General features: G+C 38.9%; 1 protein-coding gene across 1 annotated transcript in view; it reads right to left on the bottom strand.

Annotated features, from left to right (window-relative positions):
• TRMT112 (tRNA methyltransferase activator subunit 11-2) overlaps positions 1–23,522 on the bottom strand; it is a 45,128-nt gene that overhangs the window by 19,693 nt on the left and 1,913 nt on the right. The window contains exon 3 of the mRNA XM_044075812.1: positions 11,692–11,784. Coding sequence (XP_043931747.1) covers positions 11,692–11,784 — 93 coding nt within the window. The remainder of the gene's footprint in view (positions 1–11,691; positions 11,785–23,522) is intronic.

Raw genomic sequence — 23,522 nt, 5'->3', positions numbered from 1 at the left:
ACACTCCAAAGAATATTTCCTCAGGTAGATAGCAAGTGTTGGAGGTGTGATGAGAAAGAAAGAGGTAACTGGGAACATATGTTTTTAGAAGTGTAATGAGCTGGCAGACTTTAAAAATTCCTACAGAGCCTGGAATACTGGGTGAGCAAATGACTGTAACTAAGGAAATTATTTTTTGTTTATGAGCTGGGGCACAGGATCTGAATTGGCTAGACACAGTAAGGACTTGGTTAAGTTTAAGTCTGGTGGCTGCTAAAATGCAATTACTAGAAAATGGAAATCCAAGTCTAAGCCAACTATACTTGTAGTAGTAAATATTGTAACAAAGACAAAAGAACAGGAAGTGGGATCTTTAGAAAAGGGTGGGAGTAAATTATACAGAAAAAAATGGAAATCATAGGAACAATACATGCAGAAAAAAATGTTCTGGAAGAGGAATGATATTTAAGAGAAGGCAGGAATTTAATTTATGTAATGTTGCTTAGATTATAGATTTGTAATGTACAAGATTTATAATTATGTACTTAATATAATTTGATTTTTTATATAAATGTAAGTTTGCCTATATTAAGATACTTCAGCGTTTTCACTACTTTAACACAGTTAAAATTCAAACCTCCTTGCACTGCTTCTCATGCCTCAGTCACATAACAAAACAAATATTTTGTATTTCATCTACTTTTAAGTTCACTTCATTGTCCATCTTCCTGTTGATCTTCACCCTTGTCAGTTCCATCATCTGGTGCTAATCATCTTATTATTTTTCTGGTCAGTCTGTGGGTTTTTGTTTTTCAAGTGCATTTCTTTGAAACAGTGGAAATAGTTTTACTTGTAGTCTCTCGCCCTGACCCATTTTACTGATGGACGGCTAAAAAGCAGATTTCCTTTTAGCTTGCTGGTTTGTTTTCTGTTGAACAAACTTTAAAATAACCCCATTCATTACCTGCTCCTCTTCCATCCATGTTTGCCTTTGACCCACCAAGAAGAAAATAAAATACTCTATTTCCATAGCACTCATATCCAAACTTTTGCCTCATATTTGTGTGTGCTAATAAAATTTGTGGTATTCTGGCAAATCTGTAAGGACTGAATTCAATAAATAATGACAGTCAAAGTTTTAGAGGTCACATCCTTCAGAAAATGTACGTTAACACAAAACTTTTTTTTTATTCTATTAACTTTTTAAGGTTATACTGGCAATATTTAAAATCTGTCCCTATTTTTAGGTCTTTGTCCCTCATTTTCTGCCAGTCTTTCCTTTATATTAAAGTTCCAACTTCTGCAAGTCAAACTGCTCATCTGAATCATTACTTTAAGTATCTCCGTATACTGTCAGGCACCTGATGGATGAAATGTTACAAAAGATTATTTATCATGCAAATTATCAGTCAATACAAAATAAGGAACACGCACATAGGTACACAATAAACTCTATTCAATAATTTATCAGGAAGGCATTTGTCTTGCCGACGGCTTCAGCTAACCTATGGATTTTGTATAAGCAGTACTGCCAAATATTTTGTAATTTATATATTTATATAAAAGATACATATGAGCATGTGTACTCAAACACGCATATGTATATATACACACACACATGCCTGTATGCATATATTCTCACACATACACAGGTATACATGTTGGACTCTGTTTTAAAGACTTGTAGATACTACTCTGTTATCATATACTTCAACTGTGTTTCATTGGGATGTGCTTGATGTCACTGGGACACATGCATTGATGGAATGGTGCCAGTGATTTATCCCTCCCAATACAAGTATGTGGAAGTGTGCAGGTACTGACCGAGGTTTGCACTGGTGCCTACACATTTTCTGAGCTATGCTTCTAAGGAAACAGCACAGGACAATGTGGCTTTAGCACTACATTTTAAGCAGTACAAGCAATACTATGTAATAGGCTTTTTCTCAGTTATATGCTAATATCTGGCTCATTTCACATTTGTCGGCAAGGGCTCATTACCACACCTCTGTAAATGGTCAGCGCTACTATGAAACATTCTTTTTTGCAGTTACTCTTCCCTGGAGCTCTCTTACGCACTCACATGGGTCACATTTAAGTTACATATTAAATATTCTTTTGTCAATCACTTAAAACACTACTGACTTTTCCTATCAGTACTAGTACTACTAATACCACTTTCATTGAGTTATTCCATCTTGAACAAATTATAGTGAAAATGTAATAATACATACTCCCCTTTTGTTGAAGGAAAAAAAAAACAAAAACAAAACAAAACACGTAAATCAATAAACTAATCTTCCCAACATATTCAGCAGTAGCGTTTCATTCCAACATAGTTTAGATGTAAAGAATACATGATAACTACACTAAACTCAATTTATAGATTACCATGGTACCATTATGTTTGTGTACTTGCAGTAAGAGTTTAGAATATAATATCATGTCTTGCATTTTTTTAACAAGTGTGTCTTGTCAGAATGCTGCTGGGCTACTTAAACATGCACAAAAAACAACAACTAACTCAATTAAACATGCTTGGACGTTTTACATTTTTTTAAACCTAGCTGTCCAGCAGGGCTGTAGCTCATTTTAGTAGAAACCCAGGAAGGAAAGTTCTAGGAATGTTAACAAAAGGGTAGTACCAAAGGACAAAACAGAAGTGTACAGTAGAAATTAATTTGACATCATTACACGTAGTGTACAGTTACACGCATTTCAGAAACAAAGCACATATCATGAATATCCAGTAACTGTGCAGATGCAACACAGTACAATAACGAAACAGTAGTGCAAAAAAAAAACAAACAAACAATAGAGCATGAGATATGGCATACGTCTCAGAAGCATGAAAAATACAAACAGGAAATATCCTTGACATCACATATCTATTACACAAATGTAATGCTATTGTACATATTACTTATGTAAATGAAATGTCAGTTGTCTATGCAGCTGCGATTACAATCTGTACATACATAAGACAGAAATGGTACGTATTAAATAAGTTAAAAGGGTAAATAAATATCAATAACAACAAAGGAAAAACAAGTTCAAGAGAAGACTATTTGCCTCAAATTATAAGATAAAACTGAGGGATGTGTTATTTTCGGTGATCATGTAATATGTATCTATTTAAATGGATTTTGTATGAATTTTCTAAACTAAACTAAAGGACTACACTGCAGTTAGGAGAGAGGCTAATACTAGACATCCTTAAAATGTACATGAACACACTGTACAGAATAATTTATGCTGCTGATATGAGCAAGAAGTGTTTCACAGAAAATAATGCAAATCTATGCTGACAGGATTGCTTTTTAACATCATGTACTGAATTGTCTGCCTAGTAAAAGGCATGAATGTAAAAATAACCGACAAAACAAAACTCATGGATTCTATCTACATGTCCGCACAGAGCATGTTAACATCCATCTGAAATGATTTCCTGCTTTATAACATACCTATAAAGAAAGGGACTGACAGCACCTAAATATCTGGTGCATTTTAGACCAGAAGCATGCCTCAGTGTATATACTGCTTTAATTTCCAATTTCTAGTGTCATTGCATAAATGCATGCATGTATATATTACACACACACACACACACACACACACACACACACACACACACACACACACACACAGGGTAGCAGCTCTTTATAATTAAAGACATTATATTGACATTCAGTGAATGTATTACTGGTTGAAATCCCGTTCTATAGTTTACTCATGGTAAGTCAACTGCAGAAAAGTTTGGGATTTTTGCCTTTGGTCTGCATACTGGGCATGTGCTGTCACAGTCTTCCCCCAAGTCACAAAGCTGCTTCATGCAGCTCTTCCCCCCAATGTCAGTCCCAGAAAAAAAAAAAAAACAAGCTGTTAAATGAACAAGCGACTCCTGGGTCATATTCAGGGCTTTATCCCTCAAATCCAATGGGGCTGTCAATTCTTCAGGAAGAAGAATCCCTTTAAGAGCAATAATAAACTGCATATGTTACTATTTTACATAGCAGGCCCATGGCCTTCATATAGCTCAAGATATGTATCTAATCTTGAGATCTTTGTCATACATGGGACCTCCCTCGGTTGTCAGCTTTCTTTGTTACCATAGTCTGGTCTCCCTTTATAACATTATTTCTTCCAGAAATAGAAGCAGAGAGGTCACCAATGTCCCAAAAGCCTCCTGCTTAAATCAAATCTTTAATTCCCGTGTACCTTCCCAGAGGGGTTCTCAAAAGGCTAGTCATAGTGATTCAATAGCTTCTATCCACTAATATAAAACACTCCTCATTTCTTGCACCCTGACATGAAACTGCAACTCATCTATCACAATAACGTATTATAGGCCTGTTGTGTTCTGTCCCATTTCTCTAGAACGCCGACTACCACTGGACAAACTTTGTTTGGCTCATTGGGATACTCTAGCCCTTTTTTATAGTGCAGCTTAATCATTAATAATGAAGAAACTATCTTCGTAATGGTCACATGTGCAAAATTATTACTAAAACCTCCAGTCTGTGAGCCACCCTTATCCTTTTACATTCAATAACTTTCACCATGCTTGTATATGGATGACTGATAAATAAATATGCACAGCATTAGAAAGATGGGTATACAGCAAAGTAGAAAGTAAAATGGGAGATGGGCACTTCAGATTCAGATGCAGTACAACCAGCCCAGTGTTTTGCAGTGACAGACAGTGGAAAAAGCTGGAGAGAGAGAAAGAATCCAACTGGGAGTTCCTCAACTTTGGGCCTGGTCATATGTTTTCTCAAAGAAAAACACTGGAGGAATTAGTGCAGATTACAAACAGGGAACCAATGACACAAGTATGAATGGTGTTTGGACTCCTACAGTGTTTACAGTAGGACTGGGCATGCATCGAGGTTCATGCATGCAACTTCAAATGCATTATTACTAAAGATCGATTCTATTTTACATATGTACTGTGCCTTTATCACAGCGGTCCTTGCACTTCTCTGGCTTCAATTAAAATGTTGCACTTATAAAACTTTACCACAATACAGCAACAGAATGCAGACACAATTCTTTTAGCAGGCAACTTATGTTTCAGTCATAACATCATTAGTGCAATCCATATGCATAACACCATTAGTACATTTTTTCATGGATCATGGCTTTCACAGGTGTAATGGTGTCATCTGCAATAGTATAAAATGTGCCTCATGAAGTACATCCCAAAATAGGGCATGGTACTCTATAACATGGTCAGATCAAGAGGATAATATCTCTAGAAATGGATGTAACGAAGCAACATGTTTTAGTGGAAAAAAAAATGTCTACAGCTAATTAATTTACACAGGTTTTACTACAGGTCTAGACAGTTCAGTTCTACACAGAGTTTCATCCATAATCTTTCTACTAACACAACACAACTTTCAGTTTCTTAAAGCAATACAGAGAAAAATCTGAAACTGGTCAATGGCTAGCATTTACTAATTTAATTTAGTGTGCTGAGCCACAGGAATTAACCATAAAAATGAAAATTTTCAAGTTATACAACTGTGATCTTACTATTTTGTTATAAAAAATATTTAGCTATGAAATTTTAGGACTTTGTGTAGCTGATGTAACAGCTTGAGCAAGTAATGCCTTTCAGACCATAGTCTAGTTCTCTCCATATCCATGAAGGCTTTCAGTAGTTCTTCGATCAGCCTAGCTGAAAAGATCCCGGCCCAGTTAATGTGGACCCATCCCTCTTATTGTGCATACTGTTCAGAGGCAGCAAAATATGCCCTGAAGTTTCCATCCCTGGTTAGTGATAGATCTGTCCTTATTGTAGCCATCCATATGGTCACTGCCATGGTTACACTGCAGCAGTGACAGTCTGCAGTAACTGTTCTGCAGCTGCCATCCCAGTAAACTGATTCCCACACAGGTGCCAAGGGCAAAGGGGAGGAGGAAGGCTACCAGCACATCCCAAATGACCCTCTCATTTGGTGAAATTATGCCCAAATGGGTGGATCCTTTCTTTGATGGCAGCCTAAGGTACTGTCTTAAGACTCTGACAAGAGACACTGCATCAAAAATGCCTATATTCTCCACTAATGTACAAAATGAAAGGCAGCAGAGACGCCAGTCTTACAAAAGCAGTGCAATTACATGAAAATGTAAAAGTACAGGTTCTTCTCAAATAACAACAAAAAAAATCTTATGGCTTAAGTTCACAGCAAGTACCTTCAGTACATTTCCATACTTCTGGGTTACATTCCCTTTGAATAAACTTCTCTCTCTAAGCCTCTCAGTACATCTCAATCTCTAGCTTCCTTGTTGGTATCTTCTTCTAGTTCACTTTGCTGTCTCTCTTCATGAGACTGATCTAGACCTCAAATTCCCGCTCCATAAAAGCAAATATTTTATATAAGCTTTGAACCATGTCATTATGTAAACCTGTTTTTTTAAGTAAGTTCTCTGTTCTTAAGAAAATTGTTCAGCTAAGGAAAAAAAATAAAACACATCCCAACTTAAAAGAACAGTGTACCTATGCAAAACAATTCAATCTTTATTGTACTACAGCATTCACAGAGCTCTACAATTGTACTACACCACACTACAACACATACACTGTAGGTGGGTAGTGCGATTCTAGTCCCTCATTTCCTGTGTGACAAAAATCTCAAAACATGGATATTGAATAAGTAAACATCTAAGACAAGGTGACCTAGACAAATATTTGCCTCAAGTGTCCCATCTCAACCAAGAGGATATGCTGATTTTTAATTAACATGAATCTTTTTCTGCATATTATCTCGCCTGTTGAGAATTCTCTACAGTGCACACATTTGTAAACCTTTAACCATTACAATGGTCTGCTGCATGTCAGTTTCAGAAGAACAGTTTTCTATTGCATTACATTTTACTGTGGATAAAAGATCAATTCAGAGTTCCCCTAAAAATGCATGGTGGAAACAAAATTCACCACATTCTCAGGCCTACCAAAACTCACCCACTTCATCAAAATGGCAGGTAGACTACAATTTACACAGTAGTAGTAAACATAAGTTATAGAGGTATAATACTAGCATGCCAAATACCACATGCGACGACTATATGGCTCAGCTTGTTTCAGAGTGGTTACATGCAGAGGATAAATTCTGATGTGTTGTGCTGCAATGTGTGAAGTTGTGAACAGAAGTATTGTTAATACACTGTTAAACAAATACATACTGTATATGGAAGGTATATGAGGATGCTCTGGTGTTTCTAAGTGGTCTGTGATATGGTGATCCTGGTGTCTATCTGTTAGGAGAACATTATAGAGGGAGACCTAAATGGTATATTTTGCATTCCAACATTCACATTGTTATGGGGAGAATGCTATTCAGGAGAGTGAATTTTTGGTGAATGGCAAGTGCGAGTCAAGAAATGCCACCCCCTCATTCTGTACTATAACATTTCAATGAAATATAATACAATAAAAAGAAATGTAGTAACCACAAGCAGAAAAATGGCTACCTGTTGGTAATCTGGACTCTAAAACCAATACACAGACTATCACAAAGTATTTAATGAAACAAACAAAAAATATTGGTTTAGCATTTTTGTCCTTGCTAAAGTAGACTTCATCAGAACCAATGTACCTCAGCTCAAACAATCATTTTATAGGTTTATGACTAATCCATGTGACAGTCACGTGTTCTTAGGTCCATACGTAAATAAATTTAAAAACAAACAATCAGTACAGATGATCATATATAAAAACAATAACTACAACTGAATGAATATAAATCTTTAAAGGCAACTTTAAAAAACTAATTTTATGGTTATATTTTCAGTGACCTATGTTTTACAAGCACAAACAAAAGAAACACTTTTGTTAAAAACAAATACCATAGCGTCACTTGGGAATCAAGTGCTACAGCAACTGTTTGTATTCCAAAAAAGTATTCCAGTGACCCCCAGTTGTAGCTGCATCTACTTTTTCCAAAATTAAAAATAAAACATGAAACTAATGCAAAAATTAGAGAATGTCGTGCCAAGGCACTTTTTCATCCTTTCTTGTAGGTATTTTGCCAAATTATATATTTATTTATTTATTTTTTTGAGAGAGAATTTTCAGTCTTATCAATTGCACGAGTCACAGCAAGACAGGTACAGTAATCTAGCTGTGTTGCAATCAAATCTACCTGAACATCTCCAAGTTTAAAATTTTTATATAATGTTCTACTTCCCAGGAATATTAATAAATTGGCACAGTTTATATTGCCTGTATTTTGTAGTGCAGGTACTTGCCTGAATATCATGTTTATTAAACTAATGTTCTAGAATTTTTTTTTTTATTTTTAAATTAGATTTCCTTTTAAAAATGATTTGTGGTACCTCTCCTACTATTAGAGTGGGTACATTTAAATGTTTAAGAAAGAACACCCAATGTTTTTGCATTATGTCAAAAATCAGATTACTAATTTAAAGATTGTTGGGTGATAAGACTTTTCAAACTTTCTGTTTATCACCGACGGATCCATGCCAGTATCTTTATCCCATAAAGCTCTCAGTCTGTGCTTAATAATGTGACTGTATCTAGAAATGTGTTCTGAAAGGACTTGCCTAAAGATGTCTCTTGATGTACCATTGTGATGTTAATTAGTAGGTTTTAGAGAGTGGGTTGTCAGTTTTATTCAAAATAGTATCATCTGAAACCAATCTTGGGAGTTTAAGAAACTGTCTTGTCATAAGACCTTGTATTTGATGGGGCGAGGGTGACAACTAGAATAATGTAATAAAGCATTACTTAAAGTAGGCTTTCTATAAATGTTAATTTCCCCACCACTATCTTTTTTGAAACAATATACCAAGCAGTTAATGCCCTGTGATTTGATGGTATAACTGAATTCTGAAAAAATAAGAAGTGCCTAGTCTGTTCAAAAGAATGAACAAATCATCAAATTATGGATAGCCCCTTTGGAAATGATAAAGATGTCATCCAAAAATCTAAATTTAGCAGCACAATGTTTTCCAACACCCTCATTTTTAATAAAAATACTGCCCACCACAAAATGTACTCAGCTGGCATAAACAGGGGCACATATGGCTCCCATTGTGACACCTTTCCTTTGTTTGAAATACTCAACAAAATACAAGTAATTATCAAGTAGCACAATTACCATATATTCAGAAGTACGTTTTACATATAAACTGGTATGAAAAATCACATGTAGTAATGGTTTCCTCAAACCTTTCTAAACAGTGTGGTAAGGAATGACCATAAACAAGTTTTTCACATTTATAGTCACACGTAACAATCCTTGTCACACCTAATGTTTTGTTCTTGTTTTTGGTCTAGTTTTTTACAATAAAGAACGTTTTGTGTGGATACCAGGATTCAAGGTTGCTGAATTTGTGGTTACTAGTGACTGTTGGTACTCAGAATTACACACCTAATGTTTCTCATCTGATCCAAAAAATTCCAGGAGTCTCTCAAAATATGTCTGGAATTTCCATACAACACATTTTATCTCACCATCAATAAATTTGGCTAAGGGCTTGGTTTTAAAGGTTCTTGGACAAAACTATGGGCATTAATGGTGGACTGGCCAATTTGAATGAATTTTAAGAATTCCAAAAATACTTGGTATAACTGGATATTCCACTTACTACAAAGCAGGGCCAAATTTCACAAATTTCACCAATCAAAAACTGTTCCAAGAAAACTGCTTTTATGTCACAAAAATCTAATTCTTGGTACCACATCATAGGTACTAGTATCCACTAATATGGAAAACATTCTTCCCACATAATTTTCAGTTATGACCAACCCCATCCTTTATTTGGTTTCATTAGCCTCAAATTCTTATCACTGGAGAGGTGTTTTAGAAATTTTTAGCACCTGCGACATTGAAAAATTTGTTCTTGCCAGTTAGTCCTCTGTGGAGGTCATTCTTGCAAAGTTTCTTGAAGAAACTGAATGACAGATGGGGGCGGAGTGTTAAAAGTGCTGTTTCTCCTGAAAAAGTTGTTGGTTTCACAAATGAAGGGAAAGCCAAACTCAAGTTAAAATTCCTCATGAATATTTTAAGATCCACTACTGTGGATGCCAAGTCCAAACTTCCAGACTGGACCAAAGGTGAAGCCTTTCACAAATACCATGTTAAATAAAAGGTCCAATTGGAACACCAGTGTAGATAATTTTAACACTTAAGAATCTGTGAAATGAAAACGGTACCCATTTGGTTAGCATGAGTTAGTAACAACTGTAGTCCTTCTTGGAGTTTATGGTTTCTCCATATAATGTGTTCCCTCCTCAGACTGTTTTGGTGACTGCACTGGTTGCTCTTGCCTTTATTGTAGTGATTGTTCCTTTTGGTTAGTCTCTTGGACCAGCAGGAAGGGGCGAATCTAAAGGGACTTCACAACCTCTACTGTCTTTCCCCTGTATGGCATGGATTACTGAAGACACCTCCAGGGGAAGCCAGTTCATCCTTCTTTTCAATGTCCAATTTTAAATTTTCATGTACTCCACATCTATATTATGAAAAAGTGAGGCAAGCTCAGCGTGTAGCAAGAAGTCTTATTTTATACCATTAGGATATTTCCAAAGATATTCTGGAACATCTCTCTAAAAGCAGTATACAACACAAATAACTTTGAAAATATAAATAACAGATGCAGTATCTGTATGATATAACAACTTTTATTACAAAAGTGCCTCCAGTTAGCGCTTTTGTCTCCTTACAACTCACTCAGAGACTTCTTCAGACTCTCTATATTTGGGACATGTTGTATCTTGAGTCTTTCTAATAAAGTAGCTACCTAACTGCAAAGATCAATATTTATACAACTTTTTCTCCACATAATCATTCTTTTCTACCAAAGTTTCATCATCATTAATGTGATTCAAGGGTAGTTTTATCACATGTATATAAATTTTCCAACCATTTATTGACAGAAGGACTGCTGTTTTGAAAGACAAGCCTCCTTAAAGCTTTTCATACATTGTTATTAAGCTAATGCCCCAAGGGGTCCTTCAAAGCCTAGCCAAGATCTCCCAAAAGAATAAGGACACCCTGCATTGAAATAGGATGTTGATGGTCAGGCATTTATAAGTTACTTCTGTCCTTATGGGAAATTGGTGCCAGGCCCGGTAAATTTCCTATTCCCCCCCTTGCAAAACCATTGCTAGCAGCTGTAATAGAAGGTAGTGTACTTGGAGCAACTTGCAATGTAAGTTGTTAAAACCCTGGCATCTGTGTTAACACTTGTGAAAATTGTTGAACCAACAATGTTAAGTTCCCATTCAAAGATGACATAGTGGTAATCTGTGAACAGAAGTTGTCCTATAAAATGATTGACTGGGAAGTTTTAAATTGGATTTGATGAAGTCCAGTATAGCAAAGATGAAAGTTTTAATGAATCCATGATAAAAACGGGAGTTGGTTTAAATATGTTTTGGAGTAGTCTGCACATTGCCAACAGTTTGGTGTTTTTCTGTTTATGGCTACAATCTTATTCCTATTCCTCTGCTGACCAGCAATTCTTGCCATGCAAAATTTATAGTGTCTAAATATTTTGTTTACTACCATTCCTGATCTCATTTCCATTGACAATGGGAAACGTGCTGGCCCGAAGCAAATATGCTGCTAAGAAGTTAATAAATACACAGAAAAAAAAAAACACCTACCGGGTCTCGCACTAGTTGCCAATCTAAGAGCATTATTCCATTACAACAATTACGAAAAAAAAAGAAATTACCTCCAACATCACGTGGTGGACCTTGTGTAGGAATTCTTCATTATTTTCATAGTCTGGTAACAATTCTTTCGGGAGATCGTTTAACTGCCCTATCTATATTGGAAGAAAACAGTACCAAATAAGGTTTAAACATCATGGAGAGGACTCTGCTGGATGACAGCAGCATGTGTTTAGAACTATTAAACTAGTATTTTTCACATGCATAAGGTTTTAACACATACTGATGTATACAATCCATTTCTTTCTCTGCCTGCAATGGAAACGGGAGCTGGAATGGATAGGTCCTCCTCCTATCATGCAGCCATAAATGTGCTGCCACTGGGATTAACAACTCCAAAAATAGACAAATTCTGAAGCTGGAAACTTAGCAACTACAACATCTAATCTGTAAACCATTACCTTTCTTGACATTTAAGTACAGGTGTGTGTGTGCGTGTGTATATGTGTGTGTGTGTGTGTGTGTGTGTGTGTGTGTGTGTGTGTGTATATGTGCACGTGCATGAGCTCACGCCCATGCATGTCTGCATCTCCAAATTAATTTCACATCCAACATTGCCGGCAAATAGACTGCATTACATTTCTTCCAAATTAAAAGACGCTAAATGGAATAACTGTAAAGCCCTTTTGTTCTTTGTTTTTATAATTATTTTACTTATAATTTAAAACCACTTACAATACGTCAGAAAACAAACATACTCTGAATGTATATTTATTAATCTGCAACCCATGTTACCATTTGCTTTCAAGCTTAGTACGAAAAAAACAACAACACAAAACTAGAACAAAATAACTCCTGAGGAAGAAAAAAAGATTAAATGCTCATTCTATACGATATGCAAGGGGCTGACTTCAGAAGAATCCACCTGAGAAAAGGTCCAGCATTGTGGCATAGAGGGATAAAGCACTGTGACCTACGCAACCCAAAATTAACTAGGCAGCACTGGAGATAGAACAGCCAGCTGGGCAGGAGAGAATAAGCACGAGCAGCTCCCTCAGGGAGGGAACCGTATTTTCAGTCATTTGTGCACCACTGTGTAAAGTGCTGGCTTGCACTATGCCAAAGTGTCCAGAACCAGGGATGTGGGCCTGGTGACCAAAAGTTGATGATGGTAGCCCTTTTAACTTGTGGGTAAAAACATGCACAAGTAAGTGGAAGGTGTGGGATGCACCCAAGTGATGTAGGTGCTCATGCTAATGACCATGAACAGAATTAGGGTCCTGAAAAAATTTCCCATTCTCAGTATGCTAGCAAGGGCACAAAATACTTCAGTGGCTACCTGGATTATAACCCCACTCCTTACCTCTTACTCATACTGGCTCCCCCAGTAGAGGGGGAATTAGTGGGTTCACATTGCCGATGCCTGTTGTCAGTACACAGAGGCACAAACAAAGTATATAGAAAGAGAATCCACCTAAGAAAGTCCAATAATAAAAGGATGCTAATAAACTGACACACCTCAGCTTGGGAAATAAGCAGCTACTGAGGGATAAACTGTTCTAACACAGAGGTTCCCTACCAACTATAGTTCCAGTCACTCAAAAGCCCTAGTTCTGGACTTCAAGGCAGAACAGCAACAAATATGGCAGTGTCACAGATATGCTCTAGCACAGCAACATAAATGAGTTGTGCTGAAGGACACATCAAAATACCTGTTTAAGTACTCAACTATACAAGTCAAAAACAGGCTAGCAGAGAACATTTAAAACAAGAGGAAAAACAAAAAGGAAGTCAGAAAGTTAAATGTCCAAACTTAAAAAGGACAACCAATTCGGTCTAGAAAAGTATAAAGCTGAAAAACACAGATGACAACAAAAAGAAAAATGGAAGGATAATGAAACTAAATAAAGGGAAAAGGGAACTAAAATAAAAGGATTGTCTACCAGCATCACTGCTAAATGAACATATCTTATAGGTGCAGTCTTAAACAGTGAAACAAGCAATAATGATGGTAAAAAAGAACACAGAAGAACATATCAATCCAGTCAAGTCATAATGAGAGAACAGGAGGTCAATGTGAGTGCAAATGCACTGCTAAATACAACGAAAGGGAATGGTACTGGGCATGTGCCAAGACAAGGCCAAACAGCTGTGTACTCCTGCGTTATTGAAGTGTCAAATGTAGAGCACATTACACACAGCAAACACTATTTACACATACAGTCTAGATTAACAGCTAGCCCTAAGGCCATAATCCGGCTGACTGAAACATTTTATTTGGCCCTCAGTATGTCCTATAATGAATGTACTGCTTTGAACAAATACATGGACATGGTAAAGTGCCCCCCCTCCCCACCCCAACCTTGTGAAGTATGGCAAGTGGCCCCTGGGCCAAAAATGTTGGACACTCTTAATCTGCACAGATTGACAGATGGAAAATATGTGCCAAAATATGTGCCACAACATGCATAACAGTGGCTGGAGTTCCCTTCTAGTATCTATAGGATAGTCAGTGGTTTGTCCACTTGACTTCTGTGCCTTGGGATCCACATATTGCTATTGCTATTCATGCATTTTGGTGATCCTGTCCTGCTCCCTTTGAAGTGCCAGCAAATCAATGACTGATAAGGTCTTCTTTGGAGGAAAAGGTGCTAGTGCCACAACAACATTTTGAGTGGTTAGAAGGGAAGCAGTCATCAACTAATGCACATTTCAAAAGCTGCGTTTATGAAAACACTACTTGGAAACCCTGTGTGCCCCACCCAAGCAACACATACAAAGGCTTCCTCTGAACACAGTTCTTCATGAATAACTAACAAAAGCTGCAGTGGAAAAAGCAGTTCTGTCCTCATAATGTCTGAAGTGTATGCATAATAATGCGATCAGATGCCAGACCTGTAATGAGAAATGGTCTTGCATATGGGGCTGCATCTGTCATCATAGAAAATTTTAGTCATTTGGAAGTTCCAACCTTTTACTGTTGCTGCTATGAAGTGTGGATACACCAGTTTGAGGACTGCCAATTTACAAATCACAAATAAAATGCGTAGTACTGAACAGCAGACCATACCTCCCAGTCCATTTCTACAAGGCTGACAAACAAGAGATAGCATGTGTAGGAATAATGGTTTGCAAAAAATCAAGTTCCTTCATTGCTGATCTGCTGCACAAACCTGACCAGTCAGGAGTAAATCTCAACATAACTCCTGCTCCTACAATACATTATTCCTGCAGCTGCTTACTCTAACATATGAAGGGGGGAGGACATCCAGTAGATGCAGGCATTTATGCCCAACCCTATCCTCAGCTAAAGGTGCCCACATAAGAAAGAAATGAGGGTGGAAGAAATGAGGTGTTGTTAAAGAAGGAGCTATAGATAATCCAAAACATAAGAAAATGGGCAGACTAGATAGGTCAAGAGGGGATTTTCATCCACTAAAATGTATGTGTAAAGTCCTGAAACATGCGTTTCTTTATAAAGGCAAAGTTCTGTAATGAAAGTAACTGCCTCCTGTCTGGAAGAGTAAGCCGCTTTTGTGACACCCTTATTCTGACCTGGACTTAACCATCTTGGAGATCCAAATATCATATCTAGTCTCCTCTGGACACTAGAGGAAATGACATTATGGCCAGGGTAGTGGCCATGCAGAACTTTGCTTTAGCAATGTAAGTGTCTAGGTTACAGCAGCCTAGAAAGGGTCTGATGTCCCTTGTTGTCTTGGGTAATGGAAAGCAACAGCACTACACTTTTGACTTGCTGGTCTCTGGGTATGTGCTGGATGACTTCCTTGGGGGAAGGATGAGAAAATCCTGAAGAATGCCACCTTCTATGGGTGAAGAGAGAATAAGTTGTATTGGAAAGACAGCATCAAATGGGAGAAGAACAGCAGCTGTCCATCTATGACCTTCCAGACCCAAGCACCAACAATGATTTTTCCCTAGGCCAATGCATGGAGGGCAATCCTCCTCCTGATCATCTACCACAATGAGAAGTAGTTGGTTAAGGGAAAAGGACTCTGGGAACTACCCTCAGAATGTCTTCCCCCAGAATGTCTTCCCCTGTCTATCTCTTGGTGTAGAGGGCCACAGAACCAGCCCCAGTGCCAATGTATTGCTGACAGGCAGAGGTCTGCTGATTACATTGCTGTTTTTTATTTGCCATCCTTCCTGGAACAAGGACTTTGTAGTGTGCGCTGCAAGGTCCACTGAAGAAGCTGAAAAGACATCCCCACAGCCAAAAGGGTAGAGTGCAATTTCCATAGCCTTAAGATGATGGTTTCTGAGCTGAACAGCAATGGCTCCTCAACAGTAGACATCCAATGTTATGTCCCTGAAGAAATGGGAAAGATCTGCTCCCTGCACCATGTGAGCAAGTCTAAATTATCAAATGTGCCTACCTGGGCTTTAAGACAACCACTGTACTCGGTCTGCTCATTGGTCCATGGATGTATCTGTCTTTTTCAGGTGTTCCAAATGATGATGGAGCTTCCAAGGCAGTTATGGCCATCAGGTGAAGGGTGGAAGGTGTAAACTTGCGTCAGTCCACAGCTTTTGATTCTGTCTCCCGGCTGGCAGCCTGCACTTGAGGAGTAAAAAAACCTAGGTTTTCATTTATGTCAGGAACAATATAGAACCCATTCTCAGGTTTACTCTGGCAATGATCAGTTCTTGAGTGAGCTAAAGATCCAGTCTGCTTTTCTGGGAGCATGAGATAAGGTATCAGTGTACTCCCAATTTAAATGTTATGAGATTCTTAAATGCAACAAATAATACAGGATACAGCTGATGAACAAGCATAATGAGCCTTATCTATGGTGAAGGAAATGCATCTTGTAGCTACCTTCCTTTCTGCCACATAATTTCTAGTATTTTTGCAAATCTGTGGTCTTCTGAAAGGCAAGGAATAGAAACAGTCCATCATCATCATCATCATCATTTACATTAGTGGAGATATGTTCACATGGTACTGCAGTTGCAACTGCCTGCTAATATACAGTGCACTCGGTTAGGATGCATTCAAAGTCTGAGGTTACTGCCTTTTGCACTGCTAGTGTGGGTGATATGCAGCAGGTCAACTGCCAAGAAGACCAGCACAGGACAGGAAGCTTACCTGGGATGGTATACAAATGGCATATAATACTTCTTAGACCTACTATCCAGTGGAAGGTTACAAGATGGAAAAAGTGAGACTGCTGGGCAAGGTTTGAGTAGAGGTCCCAGAATGAACAAAGATGGTCACAAAGCCACTGCCAACTGGAAGGCTTGATGAGGACATATACATGGGTAAGATTACAGAGAACCTGCTAACAGACAGTCACACTGTAACAGTGCAACAGATGCTATGAGCCAGATGCCCACAGGTCAGCATCTGGTAACACATTGATGGGCAGCAGTCAAATAACTTGACAGCTGCACAACAAACAGTAGATAAATCAGATTTGCTTCTGATATCAAGTGGTTTCATATCCAATAAGTGGCTGGAACACGCATCAGAAAGGCCTGAAGTAAGGGTACTTACTGCATGGCTGAGGCATGCACTAGCCAGCCCATTAACACCACCTACCAGCAGCTCATAATCATACATATACACTTTTTTTTTTTAAATCTACCTCCATTACTCATTAGCTCTTCTCAGCAGCCCTAGCATACCATTTGTTTCCCTTTCGTGGCAAGTTTCAGGCTATCCTGGGAGAGATCTTAACACTACAGAAATATGGCATTTTGTAGCCCTAACCCCAATGTGCTGGTTCTAGACTCTTCTGTGGGCATGCATAGATGCCATGAGAAGGTCCCTGCCTCCTTTGTGAAGTATTTACGTGGGTCCCAATCCTCCAGATGCAAGCAATGGGATGCTAAGAGGCTATGCCAGCCTCTACAGAAATACACTGCCTCCTCTCCTGTCTCACCCCCTCCTCGCCTGTCTCACCCCCTAACAGCTTGGTGCACACTGCCATGATCTCATTATCAGAGAACTCTGCAAAACTGAGAGAGTGTTTCAACTGCATCCAGAGCCATCTAAGATATTATTTACTGTACTTCTACTTGCTTTTATACAGTGATTACCGCTGTTTTGAACATTTTTTAAAGCATGTATTTAATTTTGTGGCAAAAATGGTCAGTTTGCTGCCAAATCATCTTGCAGGTGGGCAAATTAGCCAGGGACTTAGTTGTTGTTGCTTAATCTGCACTTGAGAGCTGCATTTGCATTAAGAAATTTCAGGATCATCCATCTTGTGGCAGAGGGTGCTTACCTGGTCTTTCTGAGATGGAAATAACTCCAAGGAGCTCAAGGTGTGGTTGCTTATTGGTTAGGACGTAGAAGTCAGTTTTCAAGCTTTTGTTCTCTGCTATAAATTAGGTAAGTTTGTGCAGAGTTGCCACTTAGCAGCAGTTAGCAGTGCCTTGTATAGCAGCATATGTCTAAACAGTAAAGCTTCACTATTAAGTTAGGGTTAGGTCAGAAATCTGTTAAATGGTGTGGCACTGTGCAGAATGAAGACTAAAACAGCTAGCTTGCACATGGACTAGCACTAACATATTCTAGCACTATATAAAATGTTGCTCTTCACCCCAGAAACTGCCCTAGGAGATCCCGTTTTAAACCAAATCCTTAATCCTAGACAGCTATTACAGGACTGGACAACATGGATATGTAATTTTCAAATGTCTCTGTGGCCATCTTGGCAGATTTGGATATACTAAAGCAATGTAGCAATTGTCTCATGTTCTTAGACAACCAGTTAATCATTAAAGAAAATGACACTTTACAGGAGATATGTAAATACACAACTTCCTTGGAAGCAAACATCTTGCATGCAAACAAGGTTGTTGGGAATATCCACATTACATTTACATCCCTTACACACACTGCTCACCAGACACACAAGACTGTTTTATGCTGAGGCACTCAAAAAGAAGCCTTCCCAAATCTCAAAGACCTCCAAAACCACCCAACAGCAATACTGCTTCTAAGCAATCACTAAAACACACACCAAAGGCAACACCAAACATCTCACATAAGCCTACACATAATGGTCCTCCAACAGCAAAGCCTATAAGGCAAGCATATACTTGTCATTAGGGACTCCATTGTGTGACAACACAGATGCCCCACACACCAGTTTAGACAAGGAGAAGATAATGGTTAGTTGCCTATCTGGAGCCAGGATCTACAATACCACACATACACTCAAGTCACTGCACCCTAGGTACCAATATGATTTTATCATAGTCTATGTGGATATAAATGACCTAATACAACTATCTGAAGAGACACAATGGATCTTTCAGAATGTGCGTCACAGATAAATATGTGCCATGCATTAAGCAGCAGTCTAACTTCACCAAGGATGACTGCACAGTAGGAGCATAAAATAATTGATTTTAATAATTGGCTTAGTTTCTGGTGTCACTCCAGGGGGGATCAAATATATGTCAACATGGGAGGACGTTGTCAGCAGACCACACTGCTTTGCCAAGGATGGCTGCACTTGTCCCTCTAGACTTTATGATACTGGCTACAATTTTATCCACCTCTTGGAGCCCTTTTAAGGCAAAACTAGCAACATACAGAAAGGGTTCCCAAGCAACCTTAAGGTGTTACTGCTCAATGTTAAGAGCCTAAACAAGAAACTCCACACCCTTCGATCTCTCCTCACTCTGGAGAATGTAGACATCTGTGCTGTGACCAAGACTTGATTTAAAAGCTATAGAAAGTACTCAGACAGTGCAAAGCTACATAGCATTCCATACAATTTAGACCAACAGCACAGACCAGGACCAAAGGTGGAGGTGTCTAGATCTATGACAACAACAAACATATCTCTAGGTTGGTTAAACAGGATGATACCATGGAGCTCATCCACATGCAGGTCACCATAGATAAAGTCTCTCACCATATCATGACTAGCTACAGGTCAGCATCTATGCCCTCAGGGTCTCACAACTCTTACTTAAACTTACTAGAGGTGCTCACCACCCAACTAATAGCCTATTCATGGGTGACTAACTCTCTACAGACTAGGAAACTTAACACTGCCTCAAACTCACAGACACAACTCTTCTTAGAATTTAACACAAAACACCCTGGAACAGACTGTTTGTTTGATCCTCTGGTTGAAGCATGCACTTACTGGATCTGGTACTCACAAACATGGCAGTGTGTTGCAACCCTCCCCCTCCACTACTTCTTAACTAGCAAGCTCGGATCACAAAATCACCTCCTTTGAAGTAAAAACCAACATCGAAAACCTGGCTAAACCAGTAACAATTAGCTATTCTAAAGGCAAACTACGTCTTATTAAGTGACAGTTTGTCAAAATTCAAGCCTCTCCTAATGCCGAGACAACAGTTACCCATGCAGAATTAAATAAATATGTGAATGGCTGCATAGAAGCTGTCATACCTACCAGAAGTAAACCCATATCAAACACTAAAAACAAACCCCTGGTGGAATCCTCACCTATATAGGGTATATAATAAAAGAAAAAAATTCATGGCCAAAATCAGGAAGAACAATTCCCTTAAATACAAGTGCTCTCATACAACTAAACAAGAAACTAAGTGGTCTAATCAAGTTCAACAAGGCCAACTATAAGATCAGAATAGTCATGCAAGTTAAAGATAATCACAAGGTCTTCTCAGCTATGTCCGGAATCTTAAAGGCAACACACAACAGTGCACTGAACTGGTGGTGAACAGTACCACCTTCGCCGATTAGGGTAACACACGCTGAGAATTCAGATCAAACTTTACCCCCAACTCCTCCCCAGCAGCACCATGTAAAACCTCCTACAACATACCACCTCCAACTACCCAACTATTAGCAGGGACTAGGCCTGGCAGTACTCACTAACGGCAAAAATACCGCATCCATGGTTCCTGACAACAGCCCAAGTTGTCTCCCGAACAGTCTTAAAAAGTGGCCTATCAGAACAACTTGAGACACTCCAATTACAGACTTGAAACAGGCTACACACTAAGTGAATGGAGGACCACAATAGTCATGCCCCTTCATAATGGTGAGCCATCAATTGACTCAATGAAGTACAGACTCAGACAAGCCTAATATGCAAAGCCATGGAATGAATTATCATGGAAATGGTAAACAAAGACACTGGCAAATTACAGACACTGGACCCATCTTAATATGGCTTTAAGTAAAGGTCATGCCTACTTAACCTGGTAGACTTCTTTGAGAGAAAAATAGCACATACTGAATATCTTGACTGGTCAAAGCATTCTATACAATACCCCACTCAGGCATTGTTGACAAGCTCTCTGAGATGGGCATAAATTCCTACATAAAAATAATTTGATTGCCTGTTGGCTCACAGACAGAAAGCAGGATGTCAGGACCAGTGAGACCACCTCCACCAGGCACTAGTCAGAGTGGAGGAGCTCAGGCCACTGTGCTGGGTCCGCTTCTGCTTGGCATCTACTTCTTGGAAGTCAAGGCTAATGTTCAATGCCTCTGACACACCAAGTTCACAGATGACTGTAAACTGGGAGCATTACAGACCCCCCCCGCCAAGATGCCAACATCTTGCAAAAGGGTTTAACTCAAGACAAAATGACTAGTGCCAAAACCAAAACCTAAAACTCAATGCTAAAAAATGCATTATAATGCCCTTTGGGAAACTGTCAATCCAAGTTAATTACACCATCTATAAAACACCCCTAACAATCAACCCAGTAGTAAAGGATACGAGAACATATGTAAACAGCAATCTGGCCTTTGACCAACATGCAGTTGTCACCAAACGTATATGCAGGGGTATGGCATCCAGGTCCAAGAAAGTTCTAGTACCACCCTGCTCAGCCCTTATTAGACCTATCATTGAATACAATACTCCCCCCACTGGCATTTATCTAACCAAACACTTGCAAGAGTTGGAACACCCTCAAAGGTTTCTCACCAGGAGAATTCAGGGCATGACTACCTTGTCCTACACTGAGCACCTAAAAGATCTGTCTCTGTATTTAGTCTCCTATAGGCTGCTGAGAGGGAATCTTTGCCTTGCTTAGAGGGCCTCCTCACACCCAGCCCTGATGGAGTTGTTGCACATGAGCAAAACAAACAGCACCAGAGACACTAGATCCAGGGATCTGAACTTCGTTTTTGACATATAAAAAGAATGTGCTGGAGAGAGACATGTCCCAGAGAATCCCCACATTAAGGAACAGGCTCTCCTTTCTTCCCAGACCCTATTTGAATATAATCTTGACAACTGGATTATAAAATTATAAATTTGTAAGCCAAAAACACTGAAAATCAGGAGAGAACCAGGTCTTTTAGCGTAAAATGATTCAATTCGCTATTCGGTCAAAAGCAACTTCATCAGAAATACTGGTATTTCTGATTAAGTCGCTTTTGATGAATAGCGAATTAAATCATTTTACGCCAAGACCTGGTTCTCTCCTGATTTTCAGTGTTTTTGGCTTACATTTTTTCTTGGTATACATTGTTGCTGTTCCTGCTTCTTTTGGTTTTATAAATTGTAAATTTACTCTTGGTCTGGTCCCCATGTCCCTTTTGGACATAGGCCATCAAGAAGAAAAGTATTATCCCAACAAACACCCCTCCCTTACAAATCTTGAGTTACCTCCTTACGAACACCCCCCTCCCCCCGTAAAGACATCCATGATACTCGGGACCAAAATGGTTTGGGGTGCATAGCTAGATTTTTAAACGACTTAGTGGTGGTTAGTCTCGTAACAACTTATGAATCACTACCAGCAACATGGCAGCAGCAGGCCTCCACAGCACAGCACCCATTACTCTCTTAAAGAGAAACAAGGGAGGCATAGACCTTTCATTCCTCTCCCACCTTTCACTAGTTCTTCAGTGCTGGGACAGCTAATCAAACCCTAGTCAACCAGGCAATATTTAGGGCTCCATCCTTCTACACCACAGAGACACCCTGCTCATAATCTTTCTAAGGGAAGTGAGAGGAGTTCACCTTAGAGCAGGGAAAATCTTAAACTCTCACTCTGGCTTTGTTACTCCGATATGGGCAGGCACCAGCACTGGTGTCTGGAAAATGGTAATGAGACACACTGTATAAGTTTCTGCTTTCTGTCAATGTTACACCAGCCTCAATGACCACCACCCACCATATCAAATGTAACTACTTTATGTATAGGTTTGTGAGCCAGATACTCACTGGTCCAGAAACTAAACACAGCAGGCATTGGTAAGGGAGTGAGATGCATAGTGGGATCTTTGCACTTGCCCTTTTTATACTCCTGTTGATCTTCTTTCTTCATCCTCTTCACCCCCCCACCGAAACACACGCACACACACACACACACACACACACACACACACACACACACACACACACACACACACACACACACCTGTCCCTCTCCTTCACATTTTGCTAGAACTGTAACTAGAAGGGAGACTGAAAATGAAGTGGATGTAGTTGAGGGTAGGATAAGCTGTTCTGACAGCAGATTTTTAATTTTTCAGTCACTGAACAATTCTGAAGGACTTGACTCATTTGCAACTGGCAAACTGTTAAGTACTGTTTGATCTGTTATGGATTTATGTAAAGATGAGACATCAAGAAGCAAAAAAAGGGCTACTTCTCATGGAGGCAGCTTGATTTTGGGGGAAACTACAGTGAAAGAATATGGGGAAAAATAAAACTGGAATTCTGAAATCAATGAAAGTGACTAACCTATGGAAAGGACAATCCGGGATGTACCTTAAATTTCTTTCACAATGTGATTAAACCACGTGCATAACAGAGATGTGAAAGAGATGAAGTAAGTACTGTCTAGATACAGAGGCAAAGGATAAGCTGAGCTGATGCTTGGGGGAGTTTTACTTGCCAAGTGGTTTTAGTTCTGGGAGTTACAATGTTCTAACATTCCTGCTGCCAAA

The sequence above is a fragment of the Protopterus annectens genome, chromosome 6.part1 (assembly GCF_019279795.1).
Source record: "Protopterus annectens isolate FY-2018-M chromosome 6.part1, PAN1.0, whole genome shotgun sequence".
Lineage (NCBI taxonomy): Eukaryota > Metazoa > Chordata > Ceratodontiformes > Protopteridae > Protopterus > Protopterus annectens.
The sequence above is the reverse complement of the archived record's forward strand: the minus strand, read 5'-3'. Positions and strand labels throughout refer to the sequence as shown.